Source organism: Heptranchias perlo, chromosome 27 (genome assembly GCF_035084215.1).
Source record: "Heptranchias perlo isolate sHepPer1 chromosome 27, sHepPer1.hap1, whole genome shotgun sequence".
Lineage (NCBI taxonomy): Eukaryota > Metazoa > Chordata > Chondrichthyes > Hexanchiformes > Hexanchidae > Heptranchias > Heptranchias perlo.
The window spans coordinates 27,544,547-27,570,650 of record NC_090351.1 but is presented as its reverse complement, the minus strand read 5'-3'; the positions used below and the strand labels follow the sequence as shown (position 1 = coordinate 27,570,650).

Sequence of the window (26,104 nt, the reverse complement as noted above, 5' to 3'; positions counted from 1 at the left end):
ATATTAATGGGAAAATCCTATGATACTGTAGTTTTATGTTCTGGCTACAAGGTCCGTCTGGTGATTGGGTAGTTCTGCAGAGCCAATTTATTCTTCTTTCTCTTTCTTCTCTCATGCAATTTTAATTTCTTAAAAATTAGTATTTAATAACTCCTTCATTTTTAATTTTTCATAATCTTTTCATCCCTCTTCATCAGTAGCTGTTCATCATTATTGATAGCAAGATCTGGATAAATAAATTCATACTGCATTAAGCACTGATCAAAATTCCTTCCCTGATGGCTGAGAGTTTATCTAATAATTAGCTGAGATTTACAGACCTAGTATTTGGTATGATCCTTCGGGGACATGGAACCTGCCAAGCCTACCTGGTCTGGCCTACAGGTTACTCCAGTCCCACATTGTATGGTTGATTCTTAATCTCTTCTGAAATGGCTTAGCAAGCCACTCAGATACAAAAAGTCACTTTGGGATGGACAACAAATGAGGCATTGCCAGCATCGCCCACATCCTGAGAACAAATACCAGAGAGTGCCTGGTTGCTGTGAAGTTGAGCACAGCATTGAGTTAACACCTTCTGGAGGGGAGGGTAAAGAAATAAAAAGAAAAGTTGATTGGATCGTTTCCTATAGTTTGTATATGTTGTGTTACATTTCAGATACTACTGAGTATGGAGAAAGACGAACAGGTCCATCTATGACCACAACTGTAAACACAATAATAAATAAAACAATATCTCTGACCAGCTCCCCAAGTCCTACAAATAGTTTTAACAGGAGCCTAATGCTTTCGGCACCTCTTATCCGTGAGTATCTAGTTCTTGTAGAACGAAACACAGCAAAGGAAGTCTGATAAGTGAAGCTGTGACTTGTTTTCAGTGATTCTGCATTAACCTGTAAATCATTTGTCTTTCATTTCTTTTGGTCCTCCAGTCTAATATATCATTGCCAAACCAAAGGTGGACCATAAATTATTTCCAGTTGTTTGCCTCTGCCACAAGGATGTATGTGAGAGCAACAAGTTTTAACTAAGACTTCTATATTACCTTTTCTATATGAGCCAGGTTCTTCGCCAGCTTGATATTTGGCAAGACTGAAGCTGCCCTCTTTGGCTTGTGCCAGGAACTCCCTATCCCAGTGCCCAGTTCCACTCTCTCCTCTATTATTCGTTGAGAGTGAATCCAAAATTGTCTATCCGTGGTGCCCTGTTGAACCCGGAGTCTAAAACCCCACATCCTATCCATCACCAAGACTGCCTATCTAATGCCTATATGCCTACCTTATCTTCGTCACAGCCGAAACTCTCATCACATCTTTGTCTCCTCCAGGCTTGACTTCTTCCAGGTTCTCCTTGCTAGTGCTCTAAGCTATAACCTGAGAAAATTTCACTTAATTTAGAGCTCCATTGCCCACATCTTATTCTGAATTCTGCTCATGTTTCACCGTTATTCTCCATGAGCTTGATGGGCTCACCATCTTCCAAGGCATTGATTTCAAAATTATTTGTTCTTATTTACAAACACTCTATGCCGTACCTCTGCAAGCTCCTCAAGCCTTACTTCTCTGTTTGCTCCCTTTACTTTTCCATCTCTGGCACAGCTAACCTTCCCACAGCTCTACAGAGCCTTCAGCCATCATGCTCCTGTCTTCTGGAATTCTCTTCCTAAACCTCCATCCCTTTGCTACATTTCTCCTCACCTTCAAATGCTGCTTGAAAATCTTTTTCTTCTAGCATGTACTCCTCCAACTCCTACTCAGTGATTTCTTCTTTGTTGTTATTGTTGACTTTACAGGCAGTAGAAAGAAGATTTTCCTCCATCAGTCGAGGAATGGATTTATATCCTGAGTGTGTAGCAAAAATGACACAAAAGAGTAAATTGACTAATCATGCACCCAGTAGAAGTTGGAGAATTTGGCAATACTGTATTGTAGCCCTATGTCTGACCTGTGTTACCCTCAAATGAGTTTCTCCACTGGGAACAACATTGACACAAAACTCAGAAAAGTAGTAAACTGTGAGGAGGATAGTAGCAGACATTGGAAAAACAGAGACAGGCTGGTGAAATGGGCAGATACTTGGCAGATGAAATTAAAGAGAGAAGTGTGAAGTGATGCATTTTGGAAGGAAGAATGAGGAGAGGCAATATAAACTAAATGGTACAATTTTGAAGGGGGTGCAGGAACATGGAGACCTTGGGGTTTGTGTACAGAAATCTTTGATGGTGGCAGGACAAGTTAATAAGGCTGTTAAAAAAGCATACGGGATCCTTGACTTTATAAATAGAGGCAGAGAGTACAAAAGCAAGCAAGTAGGTTTTGCTAAACAAGGAGGAGAATTATTTTTATGCAGCGTGTTATGATCTGGAATGCACTGCCTGAAAGGGTGGTGGAAGCAGATTCAATCGTATCTTTCAAAAGGGAATTGGATAAATACTTAAAGGTGCAAAAATTGCATGGCTATGGGAAAAAAGCAGGGATGTTGGACTAATTGGATAGCTATGTCAAAGATCTGGCACGGGCATAATGGGCCGAATGGTCTCATTCTGTGCTGTTAGTCCGCTCACAAAAAGGTTGGACATTATTTTTAATCCTTTCATTTCTGTGGAGTCACGAGGAGCAGGAGTGGTCATCCTGGTTCCACAAAATTACTGCAGGCCACTGTCGGCCCAGGCTTGCCCCTCCCTCCGCTTCGCTTCCCCGCCCCTCCACTTCAACTCCCCCCAGGACCTACCTGCTGGCTGGCTCGACATCGGAGCCTGCCGAAATTCCTAAGGCACCATTGGCGTGCACAGCTTTCCGGTTTCATGCAGATGAGGCCCAAGGCTCAATTTCGATCAGGCTTTGGGTCGATGTCTTCGCGTTGTGTGCCCATTTCGTGCCAGAAACTGGTGCAGGTTAAATTTCTCCCTCTATATGTTTGTCCTATTTATACACTGGCTGTCATTACAATCACTCATTGTATAAAAAGCTTAATCAGTGACTTTGTACTTCAGCTTTTCTTGACCTTGAAGAACAGCTTCCAGCTCCTTCTACCAACAGCACAATCGTCAAAATACGTGAACCGACACCTCAGACAAGTTACATTACCACAGATGATGGAGACAGGAACCATTTGCTTTCATCACTTCTTGGCTGTGGGTATTCATTGCATGTCAACCATCTGAATTTTCTCTGGACAGCCATCATTTGTGGGCTGTATCTGCATGTCCACTTTCACCAAGTCCCATTCTCCCATCACCTCTGTGCTCGCTGACCTCCATTGGATCCCAGTCTTGCAATGCCTCAAATTTAAAATTCCCATCCTTGTGTTCAGATTCCTTCCTGGCTTTGCCCCTTTCAATCTCTGTAACCTGATCCAGCCTTCCAGCCCTCCAAGAATTCTGCGTTCCTCCAATTCTGGCCTCTTGTGTATCCCCGATTTCCTTTGCCCCACGATAGGCGGCCATGCCTTCAGCCGCCTAGGTTGCAAGCTCTGGAATTCCCTCCCTAAACCTCACTGTCTTTCTACCTCTCTCTCCTCCTTTAAGACGCTCCTTAAAACCTACCTCTTTGACCAAGCTTTTGGTTACCTGTGCTATTATCTGCTTATGTGGTTCAGTGTCAAATTTTGACTGATAACGCTCCTGTGAAGTGCATTGGTACCCTTCACTATGTTCAAGGCGCTATATAAATGCAAGTTGTTGTTGAATTGCGGGGAGAAGGACACAACTGTCTGTATGAACGGGATTGGAGAGGGAAACGATCACCTGTTTGAAATGAGAAGAGCGGATAGAAGCATGTCAGGTTGAAATGAAAGAGGGGAGGAAATGAGTGGCAATCAATGTAGGAGGTGATATAGAGCTTCTGTGAACAGGATGGAAGATTGCAGAGAATACAGTGGCTGGGAACTGTGGGAGCAACGGCTGTCAGGGGAAAGTGCCACTATGTAGGGGGAGGCGAGTGCCTTTTAAACGGAAAGTGTTGAGATGGATTTTGGGGAGTCGATAATCTGGTTGGTTTTCTGAAACGTCATTTATTTTTCCTGTATTTAAATTAAAAAGCTGTCAATAGTAGAAGGTGAAAGTGTTTAAATGAACCAGAATGCACCACTTTAAAATGAAAATTGAAAATGTTCTTGGGGAGACGGCGCTGACTCCCCTCAATGCACCACTAGTTGGTGCAGGCAAGAGGGCAGCAAATGGAAGGAATGTACATCTATTTATCATTGAAATCGGTATGTCCTGTCATCTTTGCGTTCAAAAATCCTATGTCAACAGTATCTATGAGGTGTTTAATGCTATTCATGTCCACATCTTGTCACGCCTGTCCTGTCATGTTTTTAATAGATTAGATATTAATGGGAAAATCCTATGATACTGTAGTTTCATGTTCTGGCTACAAGGTCCGTCTGGTGATTGGGTAGTTCTGCAGAGCCAATTTATTCTTCTTTCTCTTTCTTCTCTCATGCAATTTTAATTTCTTAAAAATTAGTATTTAATAACTCCTTCATTTTTAATTTTTCATAATCTTTTCATCCCTCTTCATCAGTAGCTGTTCATCATTATTGATAGCAAAATCTGGATAAATAAATTCATACTACATTAAGCACTGATCAAAATTCCTTCCCTGATGGCTGAGAGTTTATCTAATAATTAGCTCAGATTTAAGACCTAGTATTTGGTATGATCCTTCGGGGAAATGGAACCTGCCAAGTCTACCTGGTCTTGCGTACAGGTTACTCCAGTCCCACACTGCATGGTTGATTCTTAATCTCTTCTGAAATGGCTTAGCAAGCCACTCAGATACAAAAAGTCACTTTGGGATGGACAACAAATGAGGCATTGCCAGCATCGCCCACATCCTGAGAACAAATACCAGAGAGTGCCTGGTTGCTGTGAAGTTGAGCACAGCATTGAGTTAACACCTGCTGGTGGGGTGGGTAAAGAAATAAAAAGAAAAGTTGATTGGATCATTTCTTATAGTTTGTATATGTTGTGTTACATTTCAGATACTACTGAGTATGGAGAAAGACGAATAAGTCCATCTATGACCACAACTGTAAACACAATAATAAATAAAACAATATCTCTGACCAGCTCCCCAAATCCTACAAATAGTTTTAACAGGAGCCTAATGCTTTCGCCACCTCTTATCCGTGAGTATCTAGTTCTTGTAGAATGAAACATAGCAAAGGAAGTCTGATAAATAAATCATAGAATCATAGAATGGTTACAGTTCAGAAGGAGGCCATTCGGCCCCTCGATCCCGTGCCGGCTCTCTACAAGAGCATTCCAGCTAGTCCCACTCCCCTACCCTTTCAGTGAAGTCGTGCAATTTTTTTCCTTCTACTACTTATCCAATTCCCTTTTGAAAGCCACGAATGAATCTACCTCCACCACCCTTTCAGACGGCGCATTCCAGATCATGACCACTCGCTGTGTAAAAAAGGTTTTCCTCATGTCGCCTTAGGTTCTTTTGCCAATCACCTTAAATCTGTGTCCTCTGGCTCTCGATCCTTCTGCCAATTGGAACAACTTCTCTCTATCTACTCTGTCTCGACCTCTCATGATTTTGAACACCTCTACCAAATCTCCTCTCAACCTTCTCTGCTCTAAGGAGAACAACCCCAGCTTCTCCAGTTTATCCACGTAACGATGAAGTCGGTCATCCCTGAAACAATTCTAGTAAGTCTTTTCTGCACCCTCTCTAAGGCCGTCACGTCCTTCTTTAAGTTCGGTGCCCTGAATTGGACACAATACTCCAGTTGTGGCCAAACCAGTGTTTTATAAAGGTTCATCATAACTTCCTTACTTTTGTACTCTATGCCTCTATTTATAAAGTACAGGATCCCGTGTTCTTTTATAACCGCTTTCTCAACCTGCACTGCCAACTTCAGTGATTTGTGCACATGTACCTCCAGGTCTCTTTGCTCCGACACTCCCTTTAGAATTGTAGCCTTTAGATTATATTGCCTCTGATTCTTCTGACCACAGTCGCACTTCTCTGCGATAAATTTCATCTGCCACACGTCCGCCCATTCAACCAGCCTGTCTATGTTCTCTTGAAGTCTATCACCATCCTCCTCACTGTTCACTACACTTCCAAGTTTTGTTTCATCTGTAAATTTTGAAATTGTGCCCTGTACACCCAAGTCCAAGTAATTAGTATATATCAATAAAAGAAGTGGTCCTAGTACCGACCCCTGGGGAACACCACTGTATACCTTCCTCCAGTCGTAAAAACCACCGTTCACCACTACTCTCTGTTTCCTGTCACTTTGCCAATTTTGTATCCATGCTGCCACTGCCCCTTTTATTCCATGGGCTTCAACTTTGCTGACAAGCCTATTATGTGGCACTTTATGAAATGCCTTTTGAAATTTGATATGCACCACATCAACCGCATTGCCCTCATCAACCCTCTCTGTTACCATACCAAAAAACTCAATCAGGTTAGTTAAACACGATTTGCCTTTAACAAATCTGTGCTGGTTTTCCTTAATTAATCCACACTTGTCCAAGTGACTGTTAATTTTGTCCCGGATTATCATTTCTAAGTTTCCCCAGCACCGTGGTTAAACTGACTGGCCTGTAGTTGCCGGGATTAACCTTGCACCCTTTTTTGAACAAGGGTGTAACATTTGCAATTCTCCAGTCCTCTGGCACCACCCCTGTATTTAAGGATGATTGGAAGATTATGGCCAGTACCTCTGCAATTTCCACCCTTACTTCCCTCAGCAAACTAAGATGCATCCCATCCGGACCTGGTGACTTATCCACTTGAAGTACCTCCTCTTTATCAATTTTTAGCCCATCCAGTATCACAACTACCCCCTCTTTTACTGTGACTTTGGTGGCATCTTCTTCCTTGGTAAAGACAGGTGCAAAGTACTCATTTAGTACCTCAGCCATGCCCTCTGCCTCCATGCAGAAGTCTCCTTTTTGATCCCTAATGGGCCCTACCCCTCCTCTTACTATTTATATGCCTTTGGAAGACTTTTGGATTCCCTTTTATGTTAGTTGCCAGTCTATTCTCATACTCTCTCTTTGCCCCTCTTATTTCCATTTTCACTTCCCCTCTGAACTTTCTATATTCAGCCTGGTTTTCACTTGTATTATCAACCTGGCATCTGTCATACGCCCCCTTTTCTGCTTCTGCAAAGGTGTGAATTGTTTTCATTGATTCTGTATTAACCTGTAAATTATTTGTCTTCCACTTCTTCTGGTCCTCCAGTCTAATATATCATTGCCTAAACCAAAGGTGGACCATAAATTATTTCCAGTCCTTTGCCTCTGCCACAAGGAGATATGCGAGAACAGCAAGTTTTAAATAGTCCTTCCATATTACCCCTTCTATATGAGCCAGGTTCTTCGCCAGCTTAATATTGGCAAGACTGAAGCTGCCCTGTTTGGCTTGTGCCAGGAACTCCCTATCCCAGCACCCAGTTCCACTTCACTCCTCTATTACTCGTTGAGAGTGAATCCAAAATTGTATCTCCATGGTGCCCTGTTGAACTCTGAGCCTAAAACCCCACATCCTATCCATCACCAAGACTGCCTATCTAAACTTCCCTAACATTGCTCTTCTCTGTCCCTACTTTATCATCATCACAGCCGAAACTCTCATCACATCTTTGTCTCCTCCAGGCTTGACTTCTTCCTGGTTCTCCTTGCTAGCACTCTAAGCTGCAACCTGAGAAAATTTCACTTAATTTAGAACTCCATTGCCCACATCTTATTCTGAATTCTGTTCATGTATCACCGTTATTCTCCATGAGCTTGACGGGCTCACCATCTTCCGATGCATTGATTTCAAAATTATCTTTTCTTATTTACAAACACTCCATGCCTTACCTCTGCAAGCTTCTCAAGTCTTACTTCTCTGTTTTCAGCCTTTGCTTTTCCATCTCTGGCATAGCTAACCTTCCCAATGCTCCACCGTCCCCGACAGTGCCCTCAGCCATCATGCTCCTGTCCTCTGGAATTCTCTTCCTAAACCTCCATCCCCTTGCTATATTTCTCCTCACCTTCAAAAGCTACTTGAAAATCATTCTCTTCTTGCATGTACTCCTCCAACTCCTACTCAGTGATTTCTTCTTTGTCATTATTGTTGACTTACAGGCAGTAGAAAGAAGATTTTCCTCCATCAGTAGAGAATGGATTGAAATCCTGAGTGTGTAGCAAAAAATGACGCAAAAGGATAAATTGATCAATCATGCACCCAGTAGAAGTTGGAGAATTTGGCAGTACCGTATTGTAGCCCTATGTCTGACCTGTGTTACCCTCAAATGAGTTTCTCCACTGGGAACAAGAGATTGCTGAATTTACCCTAACATTGACACGAAACTCAGAAAAGTAGTAAACTGCGAGGAGGATAGTAGCAGACATCAGAAAGACAGAGACAGACTGGTGAAATGGGCAGATACTTGGCAGATGAAATTAAAGAGAGACGTGTGAAGTGATGCATTTTGGAAGGAAGAATGAGGAGAGGCAATATAAACTAAATGATACAATTTTAATGGGGTGCAAAACAGGGAGACCTATGGGTATGCATACAGAAATCTTTGATGGTGGCAGGACAACTTAATAAGGCTGTTAACAAAAGCATATGGGATCCTTGACTTAATAAATAGAGGCATAGAGTAGAAAAGCAAGTAAGTTATGCTAAACCTTTATAAATCACTGGTTAGGCCTCAGCTGGAGTTTGTGTCCAATTCTGGGCACCACACTTTTTGAAGGATGTCAAGGCCTTGGAGTGGGTGCAGAGGATATTTACCAGAACAGTACTAGGTATGAGGGACTTCAGTTACATGCAGAGACTAGAGAAGCTGGGATTGTTCTCCTTACAGCAGAGAAGGTTAAGGGGAGATTTAATAGAGGTGATCAAAATCATGAAGGGTCTTGATTGAGTAAATAAGAAAAATCAGTTTCCATTAGCTGAAGGGTCAGTAACCAGAGGACACAGATTTAAGGTTATTGGCAAATGAGCCAGAGGTGAGATAAGGAGAATTATTTTTATCCAGTATTATTATGATCTGGAATGCACTGCCTGAAAGGGTGGTGAAAGCAGATTCAATCATATCTTTCAAAAGGGAATTGGATAAATACTTGATGGTGCGAAATTTGCAGGGTTGTGGGGACAAAGCAGGGGAGTGGGACTAATTGGATAGCTTTGTCCAAGAGCTGGCACAGGCACAACGGGCCGAATGGCCTCTTCCTGTTCTGTAAGATACTATGATTCTATGATTGGCAGCCATCTTTATAGACATAGGGATGACTGGTGAAACAAATCGAAATAATTCACACTGATGAAATAGGGGGCAATCTCTGGGGTAGTGGGGTTAAGTATATTATAGGAGTAAAGGGGAGGGAACTTTACTTTGCATTCATCTTGTGCTATACCTGACCAAGGAGTACTTGACGGGCTGTCAAGTAAGAAAGCAATTTCTGTCCCCAGCATTGACATGCCTCACCTCAATGAGCAGAAAAAGTTACCCCACAGACAAATTTCCTCAACGATTTTCTCCCTTCTCCATCTCTGCCAAGATGTCGGCGCATGATTCCAATAACACCAGTCACCTTGTTACCTCACTAAAATAGCCGTTATGCATGACTGAGCCTTGACAGGTAGTGCTAGGAGGCTGGTCGATTGTGGAGGGCATTACAGGGTTCCTGACCGTGTCCTCACCTATGTCAACACATGCACTTCCAGGAGGACAGACTGGAAAATAGCTGCCAACCCATTAAGGGGAGCCACAACTTGATTTTTATGAAGTGGTGCGAAATAGATATTTGTGAATGCAGTATACTCCACCTATTGAACAGTAGTTGTTATATTTGGCTAATAGCATTGAGCAAGTGGAGAAAAAGAAATTAACGACACACTTGTTTTATGATATTGAAGTCATTTCCTCATGATCTACTAATGGACATCAGATTTGTCATAAAAATAACATTTTTCCGTTTCATAGAAACTTTGGATAATAAATTAAAATCCCATAGGACAATGTTTGTTCAATGACCTGGCAAACTCCTGCAAACAGTTTTGTTCAGGTTGATGAGTAAATCTCCACGCTGCATTCCCATTGTGGAGAAAGCAGAAGTATCAATGCAATAAATAGCCAAAGTATGAGGGCACAGATTTTGCGCTGAGCGGTGAACGAACGGCGCCTGCCGCCTGTTAGATTTAAACTTACCCACAAACTATTCATGGGCTTTTGGGCGCCAAATTCTTGCAATGGGGAGCCAAAGAAAGCACAGCATCCTCTCCCCAGCATCTGTAAGCTGTGTGAGTGGGGAAAGGAACTGTGTATCCCCTTGATCAATCAGATTGAAGCATCGTTAACAAGCTGCGCAGACACAGAACCAGGAAGTATTAGAATAGTAAATTCAATGTATAATCAGTTGCAGAAGACAAAATAAAGAGAGGGTAAGAAATATTGAATGAAAAGACAGAGATAAAAGAGCCAGAAAGAAAAAGTAAAAAAAATAAAAATTTAATTAAAAAAAAAATGTCCAACAAGTAAATTTTGAAAGAATGAGACTCGACGCTTATAAAAGTAAATTTTCAGTACCAGGGAGGTTGTTTGGCAGTCTTTAAGATTTACCACGCTGTTAAAATTTTGGTTAGACTAAAAAAAAATGGACGTATCTTTCTCTGGCGAAAATCATTTGTTTCCAGCTGGGCAGGAGAGCAACTTCATGCCATTGAAGCCATTTCAACAGGGAGCCAGTTGGCGAGATCTCCTTCCCGCGCAGCTTTCAGAGGAGCAGGGCATCTGGTAGAGGAACTTCCGGATTTCCGCATTTGACTATGCATGTGCACTTGCCTGAAGTTGCTCTTCCATTTGCCCTGAAATAATGATGAGCCCTGTTAGGATCGCCGTTATTTTCAGAGCAATTTTCGGGCCATGCACTTCTAAATCTCAATCTTTAACACCAAAAATTAGGTACATTCAACACTACTCACAATAAGAATCTGATTTTTCACTAGCAATTTGCCCAGTTGTTCCTTGTTTGCAGGTGAAATGCAATTGTGAACAATGCAGCTTTTCCATTATTTAAATTGTAATCACAGTCTATTTGCATTGTAAAGGCAGGAATGAATTCAGTAAGATGGTTCCTAAAGTCCTGTACTTTTTCCCTGATAGTTGCAGTTTCCTCTAATGAAAACTGGACGTATTGGCTATATGGTGGTAAGTGTAATAGTGGGAACTACTTGAAGAATTGCTTAAAAAATACAGTAATTAATAAGAATCTGTTTTGTGAATGATGTATGTAGCTGGACCTGATGCATGATAGGATATGGGCAGCAGAGTTTTGGATGAGGTGAAGAAGGTGGAGACGGGAGGTTGGCTTGGAGAGGATTGGAATATTCAAGTCTCGCGTTGACAAAGGCACGGATGAGGGTTGCAGCAGAAAGATGGGCTGAAGCAGGGGCCGAGATAGGCGAGCTTATGGAAGTGGAAATAGGCAGTCTTTGTGATGGAGAGTGTAAGGGATCCGAATCTCAGCTCGGAGTCAAATAGGGCACTGAGATTGCAAATAGTCTGGTTCAGCCTGACACAGTGGTGAGGGGTGGGAGACGATGGCTTCAGTCTTCCCAAAATTTAACTGGAAGAAATCTCGGCTCATCTGAGACTCTATACCAGACATGCAATCTGACAGCACAAAGGCAGTGGAGGGGCCAAAAGAGATGGTGGAGAGATAGAGCCGGGTGTTGTCAGCATACATCATGTCTGCAGATGATGTTACTATGGGTCAGCATGTAGTGAGGAAGAGGAGGGGGCCAAGGATAGATGCTTCAGGGACTCCAGAGGTAACGGTGCGGTGAAGGGGGTAGGGGGGAAGAGAAGCCATTGTTGGCAATGATCAGATAGGTCAGGGTGGAACCAAGCGAGGGCAGTCCCATTGAGCTGGACAATGAAGGAAAGGCATATGTCAGCATCCAAATTTTCCTCAGACTGCTCATTTTTTTGGTGGTTCAGTAAAAATCACAGTATGGTAAGTACATTTTTTTTGTTCTGATCTCATCTTTATCTTATTGTACTGGTTTCAGGAGTCATCCCTGGTGCCATTTTGGGTGCAGGATTAGCTATAATCAAGGTTCTTACGGACAGAAGAAAATATGGGTGAGTGTAGAACTTCTTTTATATTTATATTTCTCAGTGTTATTTTTGTAAACTCAGATTATGTAAATACAGTGGAAACTCAACGACCCACCATAATTGAGTTGTCATGGCAGACAATAGAAATTGGCAGATAATTGAGCATCTTTTAGTACTGTAAACTACTGATTACTCTGCCTCTCCCCCCCACTTGATACTTGTCTCAGTCCTCTCCACAGGAACACTCACCTCCATTACTCCTGCAACAAAATCAGGTGGCCCTGCTAGCTGAGCATTCGCCTGACCTGCAGCTCCCCTACGTACAATCTCACAACTTCAACCACTAGGCTCAAGTACATCAACCTCCTTGGCCACTATGCTGAATCTGGAAGTGCAGAACCATGGCATCTTGCTCAACCCTGGGCTCAGCTTAATCCCCAACATCTGCTCCATTACCATTAGCAACATCTGTGTCCATTGTATCCCTTTCAGCCTTACTGTAAATTATTCTGAGAAATTTTCCTGCACATGAGAAGTGCTACATAAATGCAAGTTGGTGTTACCTCAGTGGTTGGATCCCTATGATTCCATATTGATGGTTTACATCAAAAGTTTAGTCCGGACTATTGGATGAAATCATTGCCCCGGATGCTCTGCTGGACTTGTTCACCTTATGGACAACATTGAGAAGATAATAATAATTTGATTTTTTTTTTTCAGTGATGCACTTTTTCTTAAGTATTAAATTAATTTGCATCACAAAACAGTTGGATAAGAATGGCTGCTGAGACAAGAATTAGAATGGAATCAAAAGCAAAATACTGCGGATGCTGGAAATCTGAAATTAAAACAGAAAATGCTGGAAAAGTTCAGCAAGTGAGGCAGCATCTGTGGAGAAAGAAACAGTTAACATTTCAGCATGAAGATCTTTCGTCAGAACGAGAAGAAACATCTTCCAGTTCTAACGAAAGGACTTCGACCTGAAACATTAACTATATTTCTTTCTCCACAGATGCTGCCTCATTTGCTCAAATAGATTTGGAATGTTCAGCACTTTAGCCATTGTTTATATATTTGGGTAATCAGACTTACAGAGAAGCTGTTCTTATATTATTCTTGTGCTGAGGTCTTGCACAGACAGTGGCAACTGAAAGCTAAATGCTGCACACATTTCAGGACTGATGGTTCAGAAGTCTCTTCATATCAAGTATTCCTGACTGCCTCCATTCCTGCTGGGACCAGTATAGGTGGCACTGCAATGTCATTGTGATCCTACTAGGAAGTCAACACATATATGCATGTGGGATTTCTCTGTGCTGCCGTCACAACATCACTTGTGCCTGACGTCATGGCGCTAGTACTTTGCACTCACATACTAGCTGAACTGTCAGAGCCTGTCTGTGCCAATGCAAAACACCAGGATCCATTTTGCAGCTGCCATAGAGGGACACTGGCTGCACTGTTGAGATGTAAATACAGGAGAGTGGTGCACTCAGGTTGCTCTCCTGAGACCCTGCAATATAAAATAGCTGAAAGGTCAGTTGTAATACTACAAGTATCACTATTGTACTGGTACGTTTGTACTGCATTTATTGTACTTTGTATTGTATTGTACCTTTTCACCATTTTTTAGAAAGCTTTTACTAGTTCACATGTTCATCATATGCTACCTTTCTGTTTGTTTTACCATTTCTTCCTTTCTATTTAGATCCTATAAGACGGGGAGTCAAGTTCCAGAATTTCACGATGATACTGAACTACCAACAATTAAACTCATCAGAAATTGAAAATGCAGTAGTTTTAGGTTAATAGTGCTTTCAACCTTGGAGGAAAAAAAATTTCAGTTCAATGGTTCAACTTTGTAAAGTTTTCTATGGCAACAGAGTGGAATTGGAAAGCCGTGTGATATTATTGCTACTTCTAGAACATTGGAGTCCACATGCAAAAATAATATTAGTTGAAATTTCTTTGCTCAAAAATGAATTTTTAGTGGGAATTGCTTTAAGAAATTTAGAAGTACCGTTGACACTCAGAAACGATAATGTAAATATAAGCCCCGATTTTGCGATCCTGGCAAAAATGGGGTTGTGCTGGCCCAAAGTATGGGCGGGGAGTGAGCCGCACCCCCCGCTGCATTTTGTGATATGAGCTGTACCCCCTATTTTGAATAGGTTACAGGCATAGAGAAAGCTTGCCCAGAGAGATTGACAAACCTGACTGGGGTGTGCAAATTCTGGCAAGGGATCAGTGGCAATTTGGATCCGACAGGTAGTTTCCCTTTAAGGAGAAATGCGGCACTGGCCAAATTCCAAGAGTGGAACAAGTTCAGCACTTTGAAGATCATGAAAACTATGCAAAGAAATACAAACCTTAGAAAAAGCTTGTGGCAACCATACAGGTTTAGCAATAATGTTCCCTAAATTCCCATGACGCACGCTTTTAGTATGGACAAATAAGCTGTCCTACTGACTACTGCCATGATGCAAATAGATTTTAATGGGCAAGGTCACTGTCGAGTAGTGAGCCTCGACTGATGTTCCAAAATATGCTCGAGATTGGTCTAATTTATTTATGTTTACGAGACCTGTGCATGCCTGAAGCATAGGCCTTAATTAAGTGCCTTGCACAATCAGGTGTGTTAGGATTCGGCTGCATGATATCCCGGGCCTGGTTTAGGGATAAACTCTTGCAGTTTGCAAGGCCCTGCCAGTGACATGGAGCCACACAAAATCTGGTCTATAGAGTTAATGTCACTTCATTGCAAATTTTGAAGCCCATTTAAATATATGGTGGTGAATTATGTTAACATATTTAACAGAAACACTTAAAAGGCCAGGGAAATAGGACTGAATGGTTAGATCTTTCAGAGAACTAGTGCAGGCATGATGCGCTGAATGCTTCTTCTGGCTGCACAAAAAATAAATAAAAATATAGGGCTGTAGAAGATTCTACAGCTCATCTGATCAGCAAATGAACTAGTACCCTTAAATTTTTCCACACTCTGCCTTCCTGGACAAACCATTCCCCGTCAAGTCCCCAACCACCAAATTCAGAAATAATGGTGCTGCAGCCCCAAATTTCTTTTTCTACTCTCACAATACACTAGAGGCAAGTTAGAATGAGAAATACAAGATACAAGATACAGCGGTTGCCAAATGAGTTAGGAATGAGATTGACTCAACTGTTTTGCTCATAAGGATGAGGTCATGTAAGCTCTGGAACATTATTAATCACCAATATCTAGATGATAATCTATCCAATTGATAATCTCACCAATTTGCCATCTCAGACTCTGTTCATTGCTATAATTAATACTCGGTGTCCATTGAGGCTGATTTACACTGATATACTGAATTGCCCATGAATCCTTGGCGACTTTGTTAAGTAACTGTCCATTAATGATTTTCTATTCAACTGTTAGATAACTCTGACTACTCTGAATAAATATTCCTATAGTGCATGACTGACTCTCTGACACTGTCTTTGATGATTTGGTAAGAAAGAGTTCATTCTTTTACTCAGCAGCTGTGGGTATCCTAATCAAGAGTTGAAAACTAAACTTAAAATTTAATCCAAACTCACTCCTAGACCTAAAACTGGACAGTAAACTCCACAACGGCTCTTTGGTGAGGGGAAAGGCGAGGAGTTTAAGGCTTTGTCTGATTCCTTGACATATATTCGTTGGGACTACCAAAACCCAGCGTTCTTACAATGTGCCACTGGTGCAGTACTCCGAGGAGAAAGGCTGGAGGCTTGACATATTCTGCTATCTTGAGACACGACAGTCTCAGGTAGGTCACCTCTGGCCAGCACCAATCCACTGGCCCTTGGACTGGCTGATCTAATGGCAGCTATCAAATCCTGAAAGTCCTGAGAGATAGCAGCTTGCAACCCATTCCTCCAGGGCCTCAAAGCTAGTAAGCAAGATACTGCCTAATCTGTGCCCACTGCCACCAGAGCAGCAGTCAATGCTAGTACCTACTTTAAAAATCCTTAGCTATTGCAAAGGCCTCAGGGATCTGGGACTATCTTTTTATTCATTCATGGGATGTGGGTGTCTCTGGCAAGGCCAGCATTTATTGCCCATCCCTAGTTGCCCTTGAGAAGGTGGCGGTGAGCCGCCTTCTTGAACTGCTGCAGTCCATGTGGTGAAAGTTCTCTCACAGTGCTGTTAGGTAAGGAGTTCCAGGATTTTGACCCAGCGACGATGAAGGAACAGCGACATATTTCCAAGTTGTGATGGTGTGCGACTTGGAGGGGAACGTGCAGGTTGTGGTGTTCCCATGTGCCTGCTGCCCTTGTACTTCTAGATGGTAGAGGTCGTGGGTTTGGGAGGTGCTGTCGAAGAAGCCTTGGCGAGTTGCTGCAGTGCATCCTGTGGATGGTACACACTGCAGCCACAGTGCGCCGGTGGTGGAGGGAGTGAATGTTTAGGGTGGTGGCTGGGGTGCCAATCAAGCGGGCTGCTTTGTCCTGGATGGTGTCGAGCATCTTGTGTGTTGTTGGAGCTGCACTCGTCCAGGCAAGTGGAGAGTATTCCATCACACACCTGACTTGTGCCTTGTAGATGGTGGAAAGGTTTTGGGGAGTCAGGAGGTGAGTCACTCGTCACAGAATACCCAGCCTCTGACCTGTTCTTGTAGCCACAGTATTTATGTGGCTGGTCCAGTTAAGTTTCTGGTCAATGGTGACCCCCAGGATGTTGATGGTGGGGGATTCGGCGATGGTAATGCCGTTGAATGTCAAGGGGAGGTGGTTAGACTCTCTTGTTGGAGATGGTCATTGCCTGGCACTTGTCTGGCGCAAATCTTACTTGCCACTTATCAGTCCAAGCCTGGATGGCGTGCAGGTCTTGCTGCATGTGGGCACGGACTGCTTCATTATCTGAGGGGTTGCGAATGGAACTGAACACTGTGCAATCATCAGCGAACATCACCATTTCTGACCTTATGATGGAGTTTTACGCTAGACATAGACTTTAGGGAGACTTAATTGAAGTATTCAAAATAACGAAGGGACGAGACTGTGTTATTAAATTGGATAAGTTAGGGAGAACAAGGGGCTATGCATACAAGTAACTTAAGCATAGAATTAGGTTGGACATCAGGAGCTTTTTCATTGACATTTATAATCAATTAGCAGTTTGTGTAATGGATGCAAATTTGCTGCAAACATTTAAAAGGGAGCTGGACAAGTTCCTGGAGGAGGCTGATATCTCTACTAAAGGTAGTTGGGATGTTGAGTAATGTACCTCATTGTCATCATTATCTCCTGGAACTTGACTTTGATAGGGTTTGGGGTTAAAGAAGAATTTCCCAGGATTCTTTTCTCCTTGAATTGACCTCAAGTTTAAAAAAAAATCTTTTTTGCCTCTCCCAGCAATTACATTGCTGCTTGTGGATGAGGAGCATTGGGTGGCATGTTGTCTATCTGTAATATGGCTAAATGGGACAGACTTGATGGAGCAGGTGGTCTTTTTCTGTCCATCTTTTTTGTGTGTTTCGTATGTTTGCTGGAAATGAGAGCTGTACATTCCACCATCACAGCTGTCAGCTGCAACACATTGTCGGAGACTGATCTCAGAGCTTGAACGTAGGTGTACTGTTCTTTAAACATCCTTCTTTTAAGGTGAGTCCTGGGTCTGATGAACCTGAAGCCTTCTTTTCGGCCTATGTTGGGTTGGTGACACCTGCTCACCCATTCCCCATTCTTCTATCTCCCTCATGCTCTGTAAATCACCCAGTTTCACATATACACTAACACTATCTAATTCCCCATGGTAAAAATATCCAATCTGGTGCATGGTAGTGAAAAAGCAAGTGATTCAGAAGTAGAATCTTGGTTGATTAACTTATCCTCACAGATGACGCAGAAGTTCCATCCCTCCTCCTGATCCCTGGCCCCCATTGCTTTGGTAGATTGGCAGGAAAGTTCATTAAGTGACAGGTGGGCTTGACCTGGACTGCCTCACTCTTTTTCAACCTCCTCCTCATCAGGATGACAACCAAGAAGTTTCATCCCTCCTCCTTCTCATCCTCTGGCCCCCATTGCTGTGGTAGATATGCAGGAACGTTGGATACATGCTAAGAATGGATGAAGATTACTCTTCGGGATTCAGGAGACAGAGAAGGATATGGAACCTTGTGGTTGCGTGCTGCTTCACAGGGATGTCACTAACAATTGTGTATGTATGCAGCTACTAAGCTGGCACTAGTACTGTGACCCCAACCTCACCATCTCCTACAGCAAGAGATGAGTCCCGAACAACTCCACATTGGAGTTGGCTGTTATTCCCCTCTGCCTCTCGCAGACATTGTGTGCAATTTTTTTCTGCAACAAGACTGAACGAATTAAGTGAAGGCTACATGGGATTTGTGCTGGAGATCCTCCAGTGGCTATGCAAATGAGCTGACCCTGAAAATTCAGGCAGATTCAGCTCTGCAGATCATCAGCAGTGCAACACTAGAAGTATTGATGCAAATCTGGTGTTGAAATTAGTGATGTTTGGATTGCAAATATTTTAATTCCCTCCATATTTTGTATAGCTCTTCTTCACAAGACAGAGTGCCCGCTGTCCTTCTCAGCCCTTGTGCTGGGACGACCTGCACCTCTCTGTCAACTGCAACCCCTCCCAACTAGTGGTGAAGCTCCCGTTAGGCGCCTGCACCCTTCCCAATGGGGACAATTTTAACTTTGGGCGCTGGTGTTAAATGGATGATATGAAATTGGCCACCCATTATGCAGCTCACCTGATTTTGCCTTCCATTGACTTCAGCAAGAAAGGAAAATTGTGCATGGTGTATAATGGGTGGTGAATTCCATATCGTCCATTTTACACCTTCGCCCAAAGTTAAAATTACCCCCCTTGTGTGCAGTGCCATGGGAGATTGATTAGTGATTTCTAAATTTAAAACAAAAATGCATTTATACCTTAATTAAGTTTCTCATGTACTGGAAATCAAAGTAGTTTAGAATCTTGCTTTAGATAGTCTCAGATACAGAACTGATAGTCACTCTAATAAGCGGTCTATGATTAGAGGTGTGCTTGTACTGCCCAATGTCTAACTATACGAAGCATAACCGATCTGTGCAACAATAGTATCCCCTTGGGATCTGAACTGGATATTTCTGTCATTCATGTGTGCTTCCTCAATCTCTTCAAAGGCAGACTGAGCAAACACTTGGTGAGACGAGGCTGGATACGAATTGTTAAGCAATTTTAATTTGCAGAACATGAACATATGGAGCAATAATTATGATCAGATTCACTTATTTCAATCAGTACAATTTGTTTTTGCGTAATAATACAAAATCGTGAAAATGCTACGCTTCCCCACATCACTGCAACATCCTGCTTGGCTTAAGCAAAATAATTTTTTAACAACTCCCCTGCATTCTAACCTGCTTGTAGCCTTTGCTGAGCCTCACTGCCTTCGTAGAATTCTGTTTTTAAAAATCTGACTTACTGTCGTCCTATGTATCCAAATCTTTTTTTTTCCCAGCCAGAAAGAAACAAAGGATAAGAAAACTGGGGATGCGAGATGTTTACCAATTACCATGACAAGCTAATGAATTGTGTATTGCTTACATTTGTATAGGAAATCAAGTTTCGCACATCAACCATCTTATGTCTGGAGGGTGGTTTTAATCAGATCCCCCCAGCGGAGACTAGGTGAGTAAGCAGTTAAAATGCCTGAATTACTTAACTGCCTTGGAGATGCCAGGATCCCACTGTCCATGACTTTAACCTGCTCTTATGAACAGGACAACTGCCTAAAGCTGGCAGCAGGGTCCTTCTTTACATATGCATGTCAGGTCCCGATGATGCTCCTCTGGGTCGCACAAGAAAAGCTTAGGCCTGTCCTGCTCACGGAGTCCTCCCACCCCTTCCCGAAACACGAGACCAACGCAAGACGTCCCAGAATGCGGTCCCGTCACCTACATTGTGAGCAGCCTCTGGGCCACGCAATTTTCCACTGATTCCCGCTGACTTCACATATGGCCTACTGGATTTAAATGAGGCCTGGCCGTTAAAATCAGCCGGACATCATTTCATTGCAGGTAGGAAAGTAAACCTGCCAGAGTGGTTTCCCCACCGAAAATTTGCTGGCAGTTAAAATCCAGGCCCAGATTTTTTTTTTCCTCAATTCACTTTGCTTTTAAAAAAAATTTAAAATTGCCCCTTTGGATCACCCGCTCCCCCCACCCGAATAATTTCTGTGGAAAAATGGTCAAAAAATCCTAAAATGCAAGTTAAACACAAGTCTATTGTTAAAAAAATATATAAATTCCAAAAATGAGGTTTACTGCATCTCAAATTATGTGAATAGAATCAGTTTAGGCATTTGCTATATTATTGAAGTTTTCAGAGGACATAATTCCAAAAAGCAACATTTAGAAAATTTAAGAAATATTCCTTTTGTTAACATATTGTTCGATTTTTTGCAGAATCTTTTCTTCCGTTTCAAGGATTTCTCGTTCACGTCTGAGAACAGCAGATTCTTCAATGATGTTCATTTTTTTCGTCGTAATGATTTGATGCACCAGAGCAACAATTTCTTTCAGAAAGACTTGTATTGAGGATGTATCACTTGTTGGATTAGGTACTGTATTAAGAAAGAATTAGAAATGATTATTACAGTTTGAGGTGTTTGTCTTCTCACCTGTGTGCAAAGCATCACCTGTGCACAACAAGAGGAAAATGGGGTGGGGCTGATCACAGATCTATAATGGAGCCCACCATATTTTGTTTGATAATTGGCATGGTGGAGATAAGTGCCTCATTGTTGTCTGTGCAGGGATGCTGCAGAAAGCCACGAGCCAAAGCAGCAGCAGATATCCTTGGTCTCCCAAGATCTAAATCCTGACTTGATGGGTATCTATCAATGAAAGTGGCTGGTGGAGTGTCATGAAATGAATGCATCATGCCTACTGCCAGCAAATCAGCTGCATTATACCTGCAGCACGTGATGCAGCTATGTTTAATGACACACGATTTATGGGAATCCTGCCATTCAAAAAAAAACCTAGATTTCTGTTCTGTTGCTCCTCGTTGTCAATGGGGAAAGTAATGTATCTGCTTGATCTGGCAAACAAGGCACAGTCACCTGCAGCGATGCACTGCAGGTTGACTGATGTTGCCGATGTCCCCACTGGCCGCTTGGAAAGATCCCGGGGCAAGGACATTCAAGGCAGCTCGCGCCTTCTCTGTAACTGGCAGTGTGGTGCCAGACCACGAGATAGGCTACAAGTCCTTCCACATGTGTTCTACAACTCATGAATTGCAGCCTCCAAAAGCGATATTTCTCTGCAGGCCCAATTAATTCTTTCAATATATTCAGTTGGCGGAGTAATGGCGGGAAGATGACTTCCTTCTGCAATCATGCTGCACTTCCTTGCCATCCAAAAGTTCTTCCTGGTCCTCCTAGAAGTAGCGCATGTCCCATGGGATTCCCAGTGGAAGACCTATTGTACTAAAGGCAATGGTGGGAGAGCAGAGATCTGTGAGTAACATCCCAGCTCTCATAAAAAGCTCCTGAACGAAGTTCAGCCCTATCATGCCAATAAACCTTTACATTTTGTTCTCCTAATTGCTCAAAAGTCAATATGTCAGTCACAATCTAAGTGGGTGATTGCCATTTAAAGCCTCTTTTTATTTCAGACAGAGCCCAGCAATTGAGAACACCCAGTTTTCTGAGCACCATTATGACCTGACCTGTGACCAGCATTAGGAGAGGAAATAGACATGGAGGGCAAAATGAGGCCATCTCCAGCACTTTTAAACAAAATTTACATCCCAGTGCCATTTTCAGGCACAAGATGGCTCTGTGCCTTTTCCCTCTACCGAATGTGCTGGAAATAAGCACTGAAACTCTGTCGGTGCAGAGGTTTTGGTATTTTTCTCCACCCCTGCTTCCAGTCCCTTGCTGCGCCCACCAAAAACCCACTCCCACGACTAAAATCATCGTGCAATGAGTGTGAAATGTGCAACACTCAATTTCCCTCTCCCATTGTCAGGTTATTGCCCCCAAGAATTAACACTAAAGTATCAGTCGCAAGGCCTCATGCTAGAGGCTGGCTTGTTCCTGGAGGGGTTTGTTTACCTTCCTCAAGAGACCCGCTTGCTCCATTGGGATCAGATCTGAAGAGAATACTTTTATTTTGGGCTTCCTCTCCACTCTGACATTCTGCGAACCGGTGACCTCCGGTCAAGACACCGATGGTTTGGGACGGGCATTGCAGATGTGCCCATACAGTCACAGGTAACCCACTCCAGCCATGCAGATGATTCTGTTGCTGGGATTTGGGATGGGAGGACCAGTCTGCTAAATTGTGCCAGCAGAGGGGACTTCCAGGAATTTCAGGTCCATGGTGTTCAAATGTTATAGCATTTTCTTTGCATTCTGTCATTAGGTATAAAAAGTGGTTCCTCACCTTTTTGGCAGGTAGGTGGATGCGGAAAAAAATTGCCATCTTCTTTACATTGAATGACACTTTCGCCAACCAGTTCAAAACCAGAATTGCAGCGGTACGTGACCTGGTCACCATTTTTGTAAACAGTTTTAGCTGATGAAATTATGATTCCATTGTAAATGTTTCTGGGTGTAGGACAAACTACAAGAGAGCATTGTATTAGTCTTCACTGGGTAATTGGTTGTACTTACATCACAATATAAGATTATTCCTGTTTATTATTTTCTGAGTCAACGTAAACATTTTTTTGAAGAATGTGCTTTGCCATCAAATTGAATGAAATTACACTGGCTTTGAGGTTACGATCAGATCAGCCATGATCTTATTGAATGGTGGAGCAGGCGCGAAGGGCCGATTGGCCTACTCCTGCTCCTATTTCTTATGTTCTTAACTTCAAACATCATGCTCTCCTCATTCTGTCAGAATGTCTTTTCAAAAGTGATCTGGATTTATTTGTTAAAAGTGGTTGACATGTAGGAATCCTCAACTAGCAGAATACAGATAACACTCATTAAGAAAAGTCAGTGGTTCCAGATTTGGTTGCTAAGGTGTGTGGTACATAGGAACAGGAGTAGGCCAATAAGCCCCTCAAGTCTACTCCGCCATTCAAGTAGATCATGGATGATCTGCACCTTAACTTCATTTATCTGCCTTTATTCTATATCCCTAAATATCATTAACTATTAAAAATCTATCTTTCTCAGTCTTGAAAGGTCCAACTGTCCGAGCATCCAGTCTTTTGGGGATAGTGTTGAGGATTTCTACCACGCTTTGTGTGAAAAAGTGCTTCCTGATTACACTGCTGAATATCCGAGTTCTAATTTCAAGAATATGTCACCTTGTTCTGAATTCCCCCACCAGGGGAATAGTTTCTCCGGATCTACCCTAACAAATCCTATTAATATTTTAAACACCTCGATCCGGTCACCCCTCAATCTTCTAGACTCAAGGGAATACAAGGTGAGTTTATGCAATCTGTCCTCAAAACTTAACACTCTAAGCCCCGGGATCATTCTGTTGAATCTGTGCTGCACCCTCTCCAAGGCCAATATGTCATTCCTGAGGCCTGGTGCCCAATACTGAACGCAGTATTCCAGATGGGGTCTGACCAAGGCACTATACATCTGATGCATAACTTCATCCTATTTGCATTCCAGCCCCCTTGAGATAAAGGTCATCGTTCCATGAGCCTTTTTGATTGCTTTTCGTACCTGTCTACTAGCTTTTAATGATTTGTGGACTTGGACTCCCAAATCTCTTTGCTCCTTTACAGTTCCAAGTTGCTCACCATTTAGAAAATACTCTGATTCATCTTTCTTGAGTCTAAAGTTGATGACCCCATACTTGCCCACATTGAACTCCATTTGCCATAGTTTTGGCCACTCACTTAATGTCTTTGTCCCTTTGCAACTTCCTGCACAACCTGCACTAATTTCCATGATTCCATAGAAAGTATATTGGATAAAGAAATATGAAACACTAGGGTGCCCAACCTTCCCGGAACGACCGGGAGTTTACCGGAATTGGAGTTTCTCCCATGAGCACTGCCTCCATTAGCCCAGGAGATCAGTGATTTAATTTCCCCGCCCCGCTCTATGATGCCACCGGCTGCAGTTAGAGAAGCCTCCTGCTTGGTGACGTTACCCACAGAGAGCTCAACCACGTGGCGTACAGTTGGTAGTGGGCTGGACAGAGGGGAGTCTTGGTAAACGAAGGGGGCAGTCTCGGAAACTTGGGTGCGTCTCCGAAATGAGGGTGGTCTCCGAAACCGGGGTGGGTGGGCGTGGGGTGTATCTGAATCTGGGGAGTGGGGGTCTCTGATTTGCATCCCCCCCACTCTCGGTTTCCCCTTCCCCTGGTCACGGGAGTCCTCCTGGTTTTTAGAAATTGTTGCACAAGAGCAGCTGGTGCAAAACCAGAAGCAAAAATATTCAACTTTTACACGATAAATGGATTTGTAGATGTTATGTGGTCGGAATGTTACATCAGCAAACCTCCAGTGATGCCTCCAACCAGAGTTGGCAAACCTAGTAAACACTGACGAGATGGGCTGATTCACAGGAGCGATTTTCAAACGTTCCTGTGTGGCAGACCCTCTGCAGATCCCTAACTTGCCCTACCTTACAAACGACAGGGTTGAATTTTCCTTTGCTGTCCTGCTCAATTCTGTTGGAAACAGCAGGAAAATGGGATGATGAGGCCTGCTGCCATTTCCCCAACCTGACCTCGATTTCCTTGCACCTGCCTTTGCCAGGACCACTGCTGGCCTCCCCAGCAGCACCACCCCCAACCCCATGCAAATTTCCCTCCTGTCCACCCCGGTTACCTCTGCTCCCTGGGACCACCTGGTGGAAGCTGGCAGAAGTCCGGAGTAGAGATGCTAATACCCCCAATGTGCAACGGTGTAGGGAGAGGGCCTCGTAGGAGCATCTGCGCTGCAGCACCACAGAAGTTTCCTTGGTTGCACTGGTGGACCCTCTTTTGGCGGGTGGTGCTTGTAGGGAGCGAGAGTGTTCAAGGCAGCACTCGCCTTCACAGTAACTGGCAGCGTGGTGCCAGATGAGAAGATAGGCTACACGTCCTTCTGCACACATTCTGCAACTGGTGAATTGGAGCCTCCAAAAGCAATACACCTCTGCAGGCCCAATTAATTCCTTTTTGGCTTATATATTCAATTAGCAGAGTAATGGCAGGTAGTTGCAATCCTTCTGCAATCATACTGCACCTCCTTGCCATCCAAAAGTTCTTCCTGGTCCTCCTACAAGTAGTGCATGTCCTATGGGACTCCCAATGGAAGACCTGTGGTACTAAGGGGAATGGCAGGAGCAGAGAACTGTGAGTAACACCCCAGCTCTGATAAAAAGCTCCTGGGCGAAGTTCAGCCCGACCACACCAATAAATCTTTACATTTTGTTCTCCTAACAGCTCAAAAGTCAATTTGTCAGTCACAATCTAAGTTGATTACTGTCTTTTTAAGCATCTTTGGATTTCAGATACAGCCCAGCAATTGAGAACATTCAGTTTTTTGAGCACCATTATCACCTGACCTGTGACCAGCATTAGGAGAGGAAATAGTCATGGAGCCAAACTGAGGCCATCTCTAGCACTTTCAAACAAAATTTACATCCCGGTGCCTGTTTCAGGCGCAAGAAGGCTCTGTGCCTTTTCCTCTACCTAACATGCTGGATATAGGCTCTCAAACCCTGTTGGTGCAGAGGTTTTGGTATTTTTCTCCACCCCTACTTCCAGTCCCTTGCTGCGCCCACCAAAAACCCACTCCCACTACTAAAATCATCGTGCAATGAGTATGAAATGTGCAACACTCAATTTCCCTCCCCCCACTGTCAGGTTACTGCCCCCAAGAATTAACACTAAAGTATCAGTCGCAAGACATCATGCTAGAGGCTGGCTTGTTCCTGGAGGGATTTGTTTACCTTCCCCAAGACACCTGCTTGCTCTATTGGGAGCAGATCTGAAGAGGATACTTTTATTTTGGGCTTCCTCTCCACTCTGACATTCCGCCGACGGTTTGGCATAGGCATTGCAG

At 43.1% G+C, this 26,104-nt stretch overlaps 2 protein-coding genes across 12 annotated transcripts in view; one reads left to right on the top strand and one right to left on the bottom strand.

Annotated features, from left to right (window-relative positions):
- LOC137344484 (complement decay-accelerating factor, GPI-anchored-like) overlaps positions 1-26,104 on the top strand; it is a 56,713-nt gene that overhangs the window by 30,052 nt on the left and 557 nt on the right. For 5 of the 11 annotated variants that reach the window (XM_068007488.1, XM_068007483.1, XM_068007485.1 and 2 more), the window contains 7 exons: positions 659-805; positions 2,993-3,133; positions 4,987-5,133; positions 11,128-11,172; positions 12,036-12,108; positions 19,683-19,756; positions 20,533-24,324. In XM_068007488.1, the coding sequence (XP_067863589.1) occupies positions 659-805; positions 2,993-3,133; positions 4,987-5,133; positions 11,128-11,172; positions 12,036-12,108; positions 19,683-19,756; positions 20,533-20,573 (668 nt within the window). In that variant the 3' untranslated portion in view covers positions 20,574-24,324. Of the gene's footprint in view, positions 1-658; positions 806-2,992; positions 3,134-4,986; positions 5,134-11,127; positions 11,173-12,035; positions 12,109-13,792; positions 15,545-19,682; positions 19,757-20,532; positions 24,325-26,104 lie in introns of those variants that run through there. The other 6 variants (XR_010968368.1, XM_068007486.1, XM_068007482.1 and 3 more) reach the window with 6 other exon arrangements.
- The window catches only part of LOC137344483 (complement receptor type 2-like), a 48,615-nt gene continuing 41,799 nt past the window's right edge, over positions 19,289-26,104 (bottom strand). Inside the window, exons 12-13 of the mRNA XM_068007478.1 lie at positions 22,519-22,698; positions 19,289-20,690 (exon numbers count right to left, since the gene is read on the bottom strand). Of these exons, the coding sequence (XP_067863579.1) occupies positions 20,488-20,690; positions 22,519-22,698 (383 nt within the window). The 3' untranslated portion in view covers positions 19,289-20,487. The remainder of the gene's footprint in view (positions 20,691-22,518; positions 22,699-26,104) is intronic.